This window comes from Acinonyx jubatus, chromosome B1 (genome assembly GCF_027475565.1).
Source record: "Acinonyx jubatus isolate Ajub_Pintada_27869175 chromosome B1, VMU_Ajub_asm_v1.0, whole genome shotgun sequence".
NCBI classification, from domain to species: domain Eukaryota; kingdom Metazoa; phylum Chordata; class Mammalia; order Carnivora; family Felidae; genus Acinonyx; species Acinonyx jubatus.
In genome coordinates this window covers 48,891,728-48,906,438 of record NC_069382.1, presented here as the reverse complement: position 1 = coordinate 48,906,438, position 14,711 = coordinate 48,891,728, and the positions used below count along the sequence as shown (strand labels likewise).

The window sequence follows — 14,711 nt, the reverse complement described above, 5'->3', positions numbered from 1 at the left end:
ACAGAATTACATTACAAAGAAAATGTTTTACTTAGACATCTTAGATAAGCACAGTTTACTAACAATGTAGGTGGTAGCTTTGTTATTCACCTTGCCCAATATGAAGATGACCATACTCAGTACTTTAATAGCTCATTTTATTTTTATTGTACCTATATCTAATTAATCCACCTAATGGGAAACTATCAATTTATTCTCAAAAACCAGAAACAAAGGGAACTTCCTGAGGAATCATCTTTTTAGAAAGACAGAGAGGGTCATCTTACTTTCAACAGAAATTTTACTTGTACTGAGAATAAGCTCTACCTAGCTTGATGAATGGAATTATATCCATGGTCTAAAACTTTATGAATGCTTTCAAAGGTACTCCTGTGATCTCACAAATACTGTCTCCATAGCTTAAAATACTCTTTCTCCTCTTCTTCTGCCAAAATCATTCTCTCCCTGGGGACCCAGCTCACATGCCTCCTGTCCCTTACACCCTTGTCAAAATTAACCACTTCTATGTTCTTAGAGCAGAGTCCTCATACTTCAACTAATGCATTCTAACATACTTAGAATCCAATTAGTTCAGAGATCAAAAGGCCTTACAGATCATACGGCCAACTCTCACCTTGTACATGGACAAATGGCAAGTGGCAGAGCTAGACACTAACTGGTGCCTTCTAACTCCAAATCAGTCTTTTTCTGCTAAACTTACATTAAATTTATAAATCTCATCAAACCAAACATCACTTAGAATGTTTACTTTACTAAAGAGCTTTAAAAAGTCTTAAAAGACTTTGCCTCAGCCCCAGAGGACTTCCTCCCAAGTCAAGACAAGAAAGGATCTATAATCTATAATCAGATTTGCTACTACAGAAAACAGATGTCAGAGCCAAGCAATAGACACAGAAATCCCCCTTGCCCTGCAGCACGTTTGGCCATATAAAAAGTCCCTGGAAGCAAGCCCAGGTCTCCCAAGCTCAGATTCAGCAGTTGCAGAACAAAGCACTGAGGTCTGGGTTGCAGTAAAGACGAGCAGGGAGGGGGAGATGACCAACTACTCACCATAGTAGCTGCTGGGCTCCATCCCCAGGGAGCAGGGAAATGGTCAGAAGTAGCAGGAGCCAAATGCCAACCTCAGCAAACACAAAATGCCATCTATCTTAAGACACACCCAATTTCAGAGATGTTAAAATATAAAATAACGTCCACCTTAGAATCAATGCACTATGGCAGCTGTTTGCTCAACCACCCCCAACAACCCACTCTTGGTCATTCATTTTACTTTCCTAACACACCTAGCATCCACTTAATACAGAACTGCAATTCTGGCAGCTCAGGTGGACAAAGCTCCCCCTCAATTCTAGCAGCAAATACACACAGCTTAAAATGAAGAAAAAATACTCAATTCTTCAATATTCAACTGTAGATTATCAGTTTTACAGGTTAGACACTAGGAAGATTATCTACAGCAAAATTAGCAATCCAGGAACACAGCACAGAACTTTAGTAGTTAAAGTGTAAGCCAAACACCACCAACACGGGCCTCCCCTAGGGCTCTCTTGAAACACAGGCCTACCCCAAGCCTACCAAGTCAGAAACCTGCAAAATCCCCAGGTGATTCCTATGCACATTAAATTTTGAGAGGGTTGGTAGAGGAAAAGCATGGTTTTGGAGTCCATCAAAAAAGCCTGGGGGCGCCTAGATGGCTCATTTGGTTGAGTGTCCGACTCTCAGTTATGACCCTAGAGTCATGGGATCAAGGCCTGTATCAGGCTCCAGACCAAGATTCTCTCTCTCTCTCTCCCCCTCTGACCCTCTCATCAGCTCACACGCTCTTTTTCTAAAAAGGGGGAGGGGGGGAGAGAAAGAAAAGAAAATAGAGACAATTTTTTTTTAAAAAGAAAAGCCTGAGTTCACATTCCCACTCCACCACTTACTTGTGCAAAGGTAAGTGAGGAACCTCTCTCCTAAATACAGCCCCATACTGTGTGCAAAAATGGAACTTATTCATCAGCCAAACGTGACCATCTTATAAACAACCTCATTCACTCTAAAAACAACACAAACTAAAACAGTCATGATTTGATGCCTAGAGCACATCCAAAATTTTTGTCCAATTTACAAAATAAACCAAATCAAGAGGACCTGCTTGTCTTTTGGAAGACTTAGAACTGAAGATCTAATACCAAATGTGTTTTAGCCTAGATTTCACATCTGTATTTTTTAGCAAGTTTATTAAAGTCCAGTAAGAGGCAAGTCCATTACAAACAACTACTGTGGATTCCAGAAATATAGTATACATACTACCTTTGCTCATCCTGGCACAACCCCTCTGGGCTGGATGGCAGCAAGATTTTCAGGATTAGGGAACTGACGCAATAGCCATCAGAAGGAAAGGAAAGATTTAAGGATTCACAGAAACACAGCATCATGAACTGCAGCAGCTTATTTCTGGTTGGCTCACAAACAATTGTGGTCAAAAAGTCTGCTTTAAGAATTTACAGCAGTGATTCTTAACTATGAGCGATTCTGCCCAAGAAACATATAAAACAATGACGCTGGACAGTCTTGGTTGTCATAACTGGTAGTGGAACGGGGTGAGCTAGTCATATCTAGTCAGCAGAGGCCAGGGATGCTGCTAAATACTACAAAGCACGGGACAACCACCCAGAGCAAAGAATTATCCAGCTCTACATGTCATTAGTGCCACTGAGGAGATACTCTGATTTAGAGTCAACATTCAGAAAACAGTACAGCACATACAGTTCATTATTTAAGAACAATTTACCTTTTCCTTACAACCAAAAGGAGATTTCTGCACTTACAGACATTGCAAATATAAACTAAAATTAACTAGGAGGAAAGAGTAAAAGGTTTCTTCTAACAGTTTTGCTTCAAAGCTATACTGCTTATTAGCTAGACAAAATTTTGCTCAGCAAACCTACTGTTATCAATTCTGGCACCAAAAACATAAGGACTAAAAAACTTAAATATCTGTAATGCAGACATCCATCAGATCAGCATTGGCATCTAAGATTTTTGAGAAACGGCAGATCGAAAAGGAAAGAAATGAGTCAACCAGAGTAGTAAGTCATGTTGCTCATTTTTGTTGACATTGTTTTGTTTTGTTTTTAAAACTAAAAAACAGCTCCTGCTTCTTCAACACTGGCTATTTTCTCATGCCTAATGATTTTACCTTGGTAACTCGTGGACATGAAAACTGACCCTCAAGTTACTAAGTCAATTACTGGTTATGACACTGACCAGAATGTACCGAGCAATGCGCCTGGCATACAGTAGGTGTTCAACACATTTTATAAATGAGCAAATAACCAAACGACTAGGAAATAAACCCTAATTTAGCCCTGTCCATTCTATTTTCAGAATATGGAATAAAGACTTGATAACTTTATGTATCAAAACTATAACATTCTACATACTAAAACCTCCTAGCATTTAATCTAGTATTCCAGAGCAAAACAATCCATCAACCTATAACTGCCAAGTCAGGAGGCATGCAGGCCAACATTCATTTTTTTGTTTGTTTCATGAACAATGCTTCCTGGGGAAGCTACATGAGTTCTCCTGCTGACTAGTTCTACCATCATTCATAAAAGCCTAGACTTCTGCTCACTGCACGTTTCTTCCCATCACAATGGAACAATACAGCAGTCATGGCCTGGAGTCCTACTGTATGCAAATGTATGCAAGTACATGCATGATCAAAAAATAATTAGTAACCTCACATAACATTTAAGTTGGTTCTTGAGGAATTCTGGAATTTATGAATGATAAAGAGCTACTACTCTACCAAGATCCTTTCTCCTAGTATGCTAATAAGGTATTTGGCTTCTAAATCCTGGCAGAAATCAGCAAATTCACATTAATTAGGAAAGTATCAATTTACATCATAAATATTTAATTAGCTATCATAAGTTAGATCCCCAATTGATAGCCAATATCTCTTAATATGTAAGGGATGGAAATGTAAGTAATTATTGCTATTAACAAGCAACAATCAAACATTTCTACAATTTGGTAAGTGACAGTTGCTGAAGTGCAGCAGAGGAATTTGGATTCAAATGGAAGAACTACCTAAATATGGAATCTTTTATAAAAGCAGCTCACAACTAGCCATAGGCAGGTCTTTGAAGTTGGGAAGCAAGAAAAATAGGGCATGAAGAAACTAAGTGTATGAACCCAAGTCATAAAGTAGACCAAGAACAGGGAACACAAAAAGGTAAAACATACTTGACAAGTAATAAAATTAGAAAATATATGTGGAAAATATAAAGCACCATACAAACACATAATGCCACCTATTAAATTCAGCAATTTAAATACACTTAAAATGTTCTCCTTTCTCTCCTTAAGATAAAATTTTGCCTAGCCAAAGTCAACAGTCTCCAGTCTCAAACAACACATACACATGTGTGGTACACTTCTGTAATGAATCCATTTCTGAAAATGAGCCTTATGTCAAGTCACCATACAGGCAATAAGGTAAACAGCAATTAGCTTTTGTCCTCCATCCTCCCCTTTCCTCTAACTTAAAAAAGTAACCCAGGACGCCTGGGGGGGCTCAGTCAGTTGAGTTTCTGACTTCAGCTCAGGTCATGATCTCACACTTCACGGGTTCAAGCCCCATGCCGGGCTCTGTGCTGACGGCTCAGAGCCCAGAGCCTGCTTCAGATTCTATGTCTCCCTCTCTCTCTGCCCCGACCCCGCTCATGCTCTCTCTCTCTCTCAAAAATAGACATTAAAAAATATATTAAAAAAATTTAAAAAGTTTTAAAAAGAAGTAACCCATCACAGAGCTCAGGAATTAAGAAAATGAGGTACAAAAGGAAGCTCATAGTCCTGTATACCTGCTTTTGAGACAAGGACCCATGTGAAACAGCTTGAGGTGACTAGGGTGGAGAGGTAATCAATAGAGAGAGACCAAGGAGCATTAAAATATCTTGATTTTTCAAGGGACTCATTCATTCAATAAACATTTAGTAGGGAAAGTTAGGTAATGAAAAGAAAGGGAAAGGAATAAGAAGGTGAACACAGTGAACTACTTTTCTGTTTATAACTTACTTTAAATTTGGGTCTGATGCAGTATTAAAAAACAATTTAGGTTTTGATTTTAGGTTATATTTTAGGTTATGAGGTAAGTCTGTTTTAACTCATAAAAGAAGTTGTACATGATCCCTATAAAACTGTAGGTCAAATAGCATAGGTTAGAGGTTCACCATCAAATGAGAGAATGCAGGGGTGTCTGGGTGGCTCAGTCGGCTAAGCGTCCAACTCTTGATTTTGGCTCAGGTCATAATTTCACGGGTTCTTGGTATGGAGCCCTGAGTCGGGCTCCGCGCTGACAGTGCAAAGCCTGCTTGCAATTCTCTCTCTCCCTGGCTCTCTGCCCCTCCACCGCTCATGTGCCCACGCTCTCTTGCTTTCTCTCAAAATATATAAATAGTTTGTAAACAAGAGAATGCATATCAAGAGGACAACACAGTGCTGACCGAGCACATAGAAAATGCTCAAAACTTGTTAGCAATTATTATCACATAAGATTAATACAATCTCCTATTTTACTTTGTAAACATTTTATTTATGCATGTAAGCTGTGCCTTTTCAAGAAATTTAGATTTGGTAAAAAAGAAAAACATGCACTGACCATGGTCAGAAGTCCCAAGACCTAAGTTCTAATTTGGTATTAATTGGTTGAGTGACCCAAAACAATAAAATTCTCTCAGTCTCAGATTCCTTACTTTGAATTAGTAAAGAGTACAAATAGACTAAGAGGAGGAGATATTCCCTAAAGAATTGATTTGTAGCAATTAAGAAATCATTTATGCAACATGACTTTTCAGCAATTCCTTTATATTACACATTTATAATTTTTGCTATAATTTCTGATTTCTGGTAGCTCTGTTTTATAGAATTCTCCTTCACAGCCACGTAGCCTCTTCTCAAACAGAAAAAAGAGAGCCATAGCTATAATCACCAAGTTATTAAATAATGTCAAAGAAAAAAACCAGAGATGCTAAACCTAGTGAAGTCTACCAGACTTTGTACAATCTTAGACCTAGAAAAACGGGACAAGATTTTTCCCGTTAGTTTTGCTTAGAAATCACAATTTTAGGAAAATATCATCTGATCTATTCATGTAACATAAATATTACTTGCAGAGCCCAACTCAGGGCTTGACCTTACAACCCTAAAATCAAGACCTGAGCTAAAATCAACCAACTGAGCCACTGAGGCACCCCTCAAGTAATATTTTTTAAAGGAGAGTGGACACAGATAAAAAACAATGTGTATCAACTTTATAAGGAATAGCCTTTATTATTATCTCTACTGTTGCCTGAGGTCTAGCCAGAAGTAAAGCCTTTAACAGCCTGACTGGCAGAGGTCCAAGCCTGATTATTAATGACACTGAGTTCTCTCCTAGTCTTCCTTCTTGTTCCCTTAGTTGACCATGATGACTGACATGACAATAACTACTCTGGCATGACATTAGGTTTCCAAAATGGGGTTCTCCTTTTACAGTTTTACTATTAAGGGCTGGGAGGGAGGGAAAATGGCAGTGAAAAACAATCTCGTATCTCTCTATATAGTTTTCATTTGGAAAAATGGGCACATTCTGGTCTTAACACTTCCACAGAGACCTTGGATTCTAGTAGGGAGATGTGATATGCTTAGCTGACCCTCTCTACTACTGCTGCTCTGGTCCAAGTTTCCAACACCCCTCACCTAGGCTCCTGCAATAATAGCCTCTGAACTGTTTCTTCTGCTCTTTTCCCCAGAGTCCAACACATATTACCCTTTGCTCAAAACCCTCCAATGGCATCCTAACATACTTCTAATAAAATCTAGAATCCTTACCATGGACAAGCATGCATGCATGCTTGGTACTATCTGTAAGCAGACTAATAAAAGATAAAAAGATTGAACTAACATTTGAGTTGCCACTCACTCAAGAGACGGAACTTGCCATTTGAGTCCAACCAAATAAACTGCCTGTGAAAACTAAAGTATCAATACTTCACAGAGAAATAAAACAAAATCCAGTCTTCACAATGTAATATTCACAAGGTACAGAGTTTAATACAAAACTGTGCGATGTACCAAGAACCAAAAAAACATGACCTTCAAGAAAAAAGAAAAATCAATGAAAGCAAAACCCCAAATGTTGGAATCAGCAAAGGTGTTAAAGAAGCTATTATAACTATGCTCAATAAAATGTACTCAGAATGGAAAAAAAAAAAGGGAGGAAATCTCATCAGGGAAATGGAAACTATTACTTTAAAAACATGGATATTCTGGAACTGGAAAATATAATACTTGCAATTTAAAATTGACTGGATGACCTTAAGTGTAGAGATGACACAAAAGTTTGTGAACATCATGATAAATCAAGAGAAATTATCAAAATTGCAAACAGAAAAAAAGATTAAAAAAATGAATAGAGACACTAAGAACTGTGGGATGGAATCAAAATGTCTAATATTCACAGGGCATCTGGGTGGCTCAGTCGATTGAACATCTGACTCTTGATTTCAGTTCAGGTTATCATCTCATAATTCATGAGATCAAGCCCCACATTGGACTCTGCACCGACAGTGCAAAGCCTGCTTGGGATTCATTCATTCTCTCTCTCTCTCAATCTCTCTCTCTCTCTCCCTCCCTCCCTCCCTCTCTCTCTCTGCCTCTCCCCAGCATGCGTATGCATGCTCTCTCACTCTCTCAAAATAAATAAATATTTTTAAATGTCTAATATACATATAATGAAGCCCCCAAAGGAGAGGAGGAAAAGAATGGGGCAGAAAAATATACCTGAATAGATAATGACATAAAAATTTTCCAATATATGAAGAAAAAATAAATTGACAGAGTTAAGAAGCTTAGTGAACCCCAGTCAGAACACAAATAGAAGAAAACCATGCCAAGGCATATCATACTCAAAGCACTGAAAACTAAATATAAAGTCTTGAAGGCAGTCAGAGGAAAAGAACATGCTCCATATAGGAAAACAAAAATTTGAAGACCACTGACATACCATCAGAAACAAGGTAGACCTGAAAACAGTGGAACATCTTTAAGACGCATGGTTGGCGCATTGGTCCCCAACCCAGTAGGGAGTTTTTCTCAAAGGACTAGCTTTCAAATCCTTTGACATAATACTTATTCCCCACACAGGGCACCTGGATGGCTGGGTCCATTGAGTGTCAGACTTGATTTTGGCTCAGGTCATGTTCTCACAGTTCCGGAGACTGAGCCCTACATCGGGCTCTGCACTCAGTGTGGAGCCTGCTTGAGATTCTCTCTCTCTCCCTCTGCCATTCTCTTCCACTTGCATTCCCTCTCTCTCTCTAAAATTAAAAAAAAAAATTAATACTACTCTCCACTTCCATTAGACATTCTTAGTTATTAAGCTTCCAGAGCTAATGAACCTGATTCAACTGTTTACAAAACAGGCAAGAGACAGAGCAGTCACCCACCACCACCACCTCTGTTCAGCAGCCCCGCCCCATTCTGACAAGTCAGCTACTTCAACTAGTGGCACTTGCCCCATCTCTCTGGGTGGAGTCTAGTCACCTTGCCCAGGCCCTTTCCCATTTGAACTGAAGAGAATTAAATCTTTTGGGGCGAGAGTGTCAAAGGATGGTGGTAAAGATCACATTTGCTTTAAGCCGGATCCAATGTAGTTTCCCCTTTGTCATCTAAATAATAGACAAGTATGAGGAATTTGACAAATCCCAGAAGGCACCCCTAAGACAATCCCTCTCTACTCAAAAACCTAGTGCTCAATACATTTCATAGCCCACAAATATTTACCATTTATGCCTAATGCTTAGGTGAGAACTTGAGCACAAGGGAAGCACAAATTGCCCCTCAATTTCTGAAATGATACGTGTGGGTTCCTAGATTAATTCAAATATGCTGATTTGAAATCATTTTCCCTTAAGGATTGGAATCTGACAGATTGCCTGGGAACCACCCTACTGCTAATTTTATAAAGACCCGTTAATTATAACATAATGAATTGGGTACATCTGCATCCTGGGTAGGAAAACTACTCTGCAACGTCTCATAACGGTGCCATTTCTCCACAGGGGAGAGAGAGAGCTGCCAGTCCCTCCTAGTCTTGATACCTGGTAGTGTTGGCTCTGTGCCCAAGAGGTCAGCAATTCAACCACTGCCCCCCAGAAAACCTGCGTCTCTTAAACAGAAAGAACAGGCAAAATATTTAGAGAATACAGTGAATTCTCCAGCTTAAAAATGTTTCCTCTTTTTCAGAAGAACTAGGAAAAAAACTGGTATCATGAGTATGGGCAAGCTATTCAGAATGGCCCCCTATTTGGAAAGTTTCTGGCACTTTCCAACTAGGTATTGTATTATTGCAATGAGCTGCCCAGTAATCAAAGAGGAGTACTTATTTCCCACCAGAGCTAAAAGAGAGGATTAGTTCTGGTAAGTTCTCTAACTAATTTCAGTCATTGTTAACAGGGTGGCATCAGCTTCTCCACAACCCTATCAAATTCAAAGAAAACTCAGGAAAAAAGGAAAACAAAGGCTGCTTTATTTATTCTATTTGAGCAGCATCCACCTTTCACAGAACAAATGCTTTTTTTCTTTTTAATTTCAATGACATTTAAGAAGCTGTAACTGAGAAAGAAAAAAGTGAAATTTATTTGGAAAGAAATCTTATAAAGAAATCTCCCTATTTATAACACTTATCTTAATATACAAGATAAATTCTGGGATCAAAAGTTTTTAGAACACTACACAGTCTTTGAAGAGCCTCAGAGTATCAATTAACTAAATAAAAGAAAACAAAAGATGAGCAGTGGCGGTAAGCACATAGCAGCAGTAATAAGAAAGACAATTTTAAAGATTTGTACAGGAGAAAGCAAGTAGTAAGAGCTGTTATGCAGAGGATAAAGAAGCCTTTATCAGTGAAGTGAGTTAACCCGTCTACAACATAGACAGATATCCATACTGCCTCCCATCTTCTTGGACATGAAAGGGTAAGTAGGAATCAAAAAATTATTAGGCACCTTTCTAGATTCCTTACTTGTATTATTTTATTTTTCTGTTTAATCCATAAGTCAAAGAAGTTAATTAACTCATCAAAGATCCAAAAGGACTACTTAATCCCAGGTCTATATTAATCCAAAACTCATACTATCCTAACATTATACCATGCTGCTGCTTAGAAAATACTTCACATGAATTAGTTTCTTGATATAAATTTTCAAAACACTGGTCTAGTCCAAACATTCCCCTTCAGACAAGTTCTTCCTAAAAACTACACTAATTTTCTTAAGCAAGCTTTTGGCAATGGATGGCCCACCAGAACTTTTGCCTATCTTTGCTACCTTTTCTGGAAACAAAGTAGTTGGAACTTTGTTTGCTTATGACTTGCTCTAAGGCCTCACATTTAAGATAAATGGGTAATCTGCTAAGGCCAAATTTATGTCAGAAGGTGGATAAACAAAGTACTCAGAACTAAAGCCCTATTCTACATAACAGATTATTATTTTTCCTGTAAAATACAGCATCCAAGTCACAACAGATAAAGTAAAGAATCTGAGAAAGAACCTGTAAGAGACCATAGAAAAGGTGCAGGATCTCCAACTCCCAAATATTTCAAACCCCCAACTCTAATCCTTCAAAAGACTTCTATAATAATATAGAGTCTTCTATATAATATCCTGATAAAGAAATGGGTCTTCCTGCTAAAACGGGAAGGTGATTAAAAATGCAGCTTCTGGAATCAGACACTAAAGCTCAGCTTGTCCTTTATTAATCATGATCTTGGGCAGAACAGTTAATCTCTCGAAGCCTTAGTTTCCATAAAGTGAAGAGACCATAATAATGTAATGTAAGTTCTATAAATCCTAAATTCTATAAACCCTGAAATCACAGGTGCTTACTAATAGCTCTGTCATCATCGTTCTCATCAACATGTTTGTTATGACACAGAAAACATCAATGGGGTAACTGAAGGGCTTTTGTAAACCTTCATGAGGCCAGTATGGATTTCAGTTTTGGAGAGTCTTAGGAGATTTAGAGGAAGTGAGTAGCAGAAATGGAACTGGCAAGGCCTGAAAGGACTGAAAAAGAAGCAAGCAGAAATTCCATGGGGAAAGGAAATCTGTATGGGGGGGGAAAAGTGTATCTATAAAGATACACTTTACATATATTTGGAAAAAGGATTAAGGAGTAAAATGCTATCTCATGCAGTAAAACAAACTGCTTTTTTCTATTACCATAATGGGGACGCCAATGTCGGGCCACAGAAGGTCCTCTGACGGTAGCTTGGGAGAATTCCATACCACCACGACCTTGTTCAGGTAAGGGAGGCCATTCAGTCTCTCTAAAGAGTTCATAAGCACTTCCTCCCTCTCATAAGTCAACATCACCACCGTGAACTGCTCTCGTGGAACGTTGCCTCCAAGTGCCGCCTGAAACTCCTTGCCAGAACCCCCAGCTCCACCACCAATAGGCCGAAATCCAGTCCCTGAGCCCAAGAATTTGGCCTCTGAGGGCAACACAGGGTCAAAGGGTGTGTGGGGGAACAGATGGAAAGGCCCTGGAGCAGAGTTCCAGCTGCGGTAAAAATCAGTGACAGTCAAAGTAAAGTTGCGGAGGTATTTGGGTGAGGCATAAGGCGGCTCCGTTTCCACTGGCCCCAGGTCCAGATCCCCATTGTCGGCCATGTTAGGGTCCGTTCCAGCCGCCTTGCCTGAACGATGGGGGATCTCAGCTGCCGCCTCTTCCCGGATGGGGGCAGCTGGGATCTGTATGCGAGTCCTAATCATAGCCAGCACAGTATTAAAAATACTGTCAGCGGTTGAGAAGTACGTCTCCCAGAGAAAGCGGCCTTGCCGCCTCATAGCCAGCAGATCACTATCTGAGAGGCTTCGTAACAGAAAATGAACCTCGGTAACACGTGGCTTGGGCACCACCAGGGCTGCCTCATTCCACTGCAGCATGTCCTGGTAGGGAAGCTGGACTTGCTCCCCCAGCACAACTGGGACAGCACCAACTTCCAGGGCTTCAAAGAGCCGTGTTGCACACCCAGATGAAATAACCAAGTGAGGGTCCCCAGGAGTGATAATGAGGGCAAAGGTGGAAAGCTTCAGTAATTCTAAGCGGTCCTCACGCTCCCCACACAGTGCCCACTCAGTAGGCAGACTGGGTTTAGGCTGGTTTTTGCAGGTAAATTCTACCAGGACCTGATCTAGCTTGCTGTCCTGTACAGCCTTTAAGGTGGCAATGATACGATCATCATAGTCGGCTGGAGGGTCACCCTCCATTTCTTCTTCAAAGGAGCGGGCCTCCTGAAGGCTGGATCTCAGTGATTCAATCTTCTCACCCTGGAAGGTGAAAAGATATTTCCGCTTAACTGGCACCTGTGGTGGGATTTCCATGAAGTTGGGCTCTGACATGGCATGGACTAGTGGTGACACTACCAAGTCAAATCCAGGTCTGTACTGGGCAGCATAGAAAGTAGACTGGGCCACCATGGCCCGGCCTGTACTGACATTATATAGTAAATTCTGTGTATCTGACTTCCGCGACAGATTGATGATGACATGGTTGTGTCCATCTGTCCGCCAATGTGGTAGAGAATAGAGCTGCTTCTCAAGTTCAGCAGGCCGAAGCACTACTGGCTCCTGTATTTCTCCCACTAATATCACATAAAGGCAGGCAATGTCTGCATTTTCTGTAACATAAACGCTGGCTCGTGCTGTAGCCTGAAAAGCCTGCTTGACCAAAGGATCCAGGTAGCTGCCAAAGGCAAACTGGTCACTGTCATATACATAGACTGGAAAACCAGAGGTGAGAGGACAGCGAGAATAATCAAAACAATTGTGCAGCCGGCATCCCCGTATGACCTTTGGGGGAGGAAGACCGGCATCGTCCTTCTCTGGAAGCAATCGGATAGGCAAAGAAAGTTTGGGCTGATTTTGAGCCATCAGCTCTTTGTAAGAATGCTCAGTTTGGCTAATGACATTCTTGAGCTGAAGCAAGTCCTGCTTGGCATTCTCAATGCTCTTCTTACAGGCTTCAATCTTCAGATTCAGCTTGGCAATTTCACTGTTCAGCTCTTGCCGCTTGGCTTCCAGCTGCAAGAGCTCTTCGCTTACAGACTCACGAATCCGGCAAAGATCCAGCACATGCTTTACCTCGCATAGTTCATTACCAGCCCTTGGGCCAAAAATCCGCTTGCCTGCCTCATCAGCCTCATCCAGAGTGGTGAGATAATAGTGAGCAATAAGGGGGAAGAAAACCAGAATGATGAAGAGCGTGAAACTGAGCCATGTGAGTCGGATCCGGTTGGACCACCGTAACATACAGGTTTGACCTCCATTCCCCACTCCCCCATTCCGCAACATGGTATAGCCCGTCATGAGTTCCTGTGTGGCTCTTGCCCCCTCTAATCACGTTGGGTCACTCGCCATAACCATGAGTTTCTATTAGATGAACTCAATCTCTTTTCACTCAGACCTTTCTGTTAAGAGTTAGTGTGTTCCCTGTACAAGGCACCAAATAAAATGGAAATTTCATTTTCCTCAGCTGTAATTGAAATGGTCTCTGACCTTATTCCAGCAGATTTTAAGTTCTGGTTGCTGACCAAAGAACATGTCCTTAATCTTTACTGAATGGTAAAAGGTACCACATTGTTGATGAGATGAAAAGGAGAAGGTCCCTGATGATGAAACCCAGGAAAAATACCCTGGAATCAGACAGACTTTTTCAACTGCCATAGCTCTTGTTCCTTGGTTTTGCTGAGCAACAAATATGCATAGTTACTATTCACAGTTATAAAGTAGCTGGTTAGAACAGAAATGAATGTCAGCCTCTTATCGATGTCCTTGCCAACAATGAGGCCTGCAAAAAAAAGAGAACCATGTAAGTCTTGAAAAGATTATGTGCAACAACCCCACCCTTCCCCAGTTTCTAGAAAATGCTTAAATCTGAAAAGGTAAAATAATAGTTGGAACACTGATGTGTGTCTCACAGAACATTTTAAGTTCGGTTCAGGTTGTCTTAGTATGGATATTTTACAGTATGGCTAATAAGAAATGGGTAAGCGTCCAAAAACAACTTCAGTTTTTATATACACATAGACACACCCCGTCCTCCAATTTAACAAGATACAGGGCAGAATTAGAGCTCTATAAAATGAAGATCAACAACATTTAACACAGGGCAAAGATGTATGCGACAATTTGTTATTCTAAATGGAAAGAAACACCATCCTGTCCAGCCTTGATAGTCATGTTCATTCCTAACATGAGCCTCCTTTTGAACCACTTAAAAAAAAAAAAAAGACTCTGAAAAGCTCAAGGCTTTACAGTCAGAGCTGAAATTAATGGAAGAGAACTCTTTTGATCTTTACCCAGTAGTAGGTGCATTAATCCAGAGACAAAATGTATTTCCTAGTTTGCTTCTCATTTATCTTATGCTAGCAGACATCAAGTGTTCCTCTTTAAAATATAAATAGTAACTTGGTCTTTCAGAAAGACTACTATACTTAGAAATGAGGGGCATTATTTCTTCTCCTTTGGAGACAGATTTGCTTTCAAACCTTATACCTCAGTTTCCTAATCTCCCCAAATGGAGATAAGTGTACTGAGACAGAAACAATATATTGTGTTGCTATGACAAGAAAGGACAGAGAATGTGAGAGTACTTTCAGCTAATAAATCCTGAAA

The 14,711-nt window shown here is 40.2% G+C and overlaps 1 protein-coding gene across 6 annotated transcripts in view; it reads right to left on the bottom strand.

Annotated features, from left to right (window-relative positions):
* EXTL3 (exostosin like glycosyltransferase 3) overlaps positions 1–14,711 on the bottom strand; it is a 131,141-nt gene that overhangs the window by 23,080 nt on the left and 93,350 nt on the right. For all 6 annotated transcript variants that reach the window (XM_027069762.2, XM_027069768.2, XM_053216656.1 and 3 more), the window contains one exon: positions 11,256–13,884. In XM_027069762.2, the coding sequence (XP_026925563.1) occupies positions 11,256–13,403 (2,148 nt within the window). In that variant the 5' untranslated portion in view covers positions 13,404–13,884. The remainder of the gene's footprint in view (positions 1–11,255; positions 13,885–14,711) is intronic.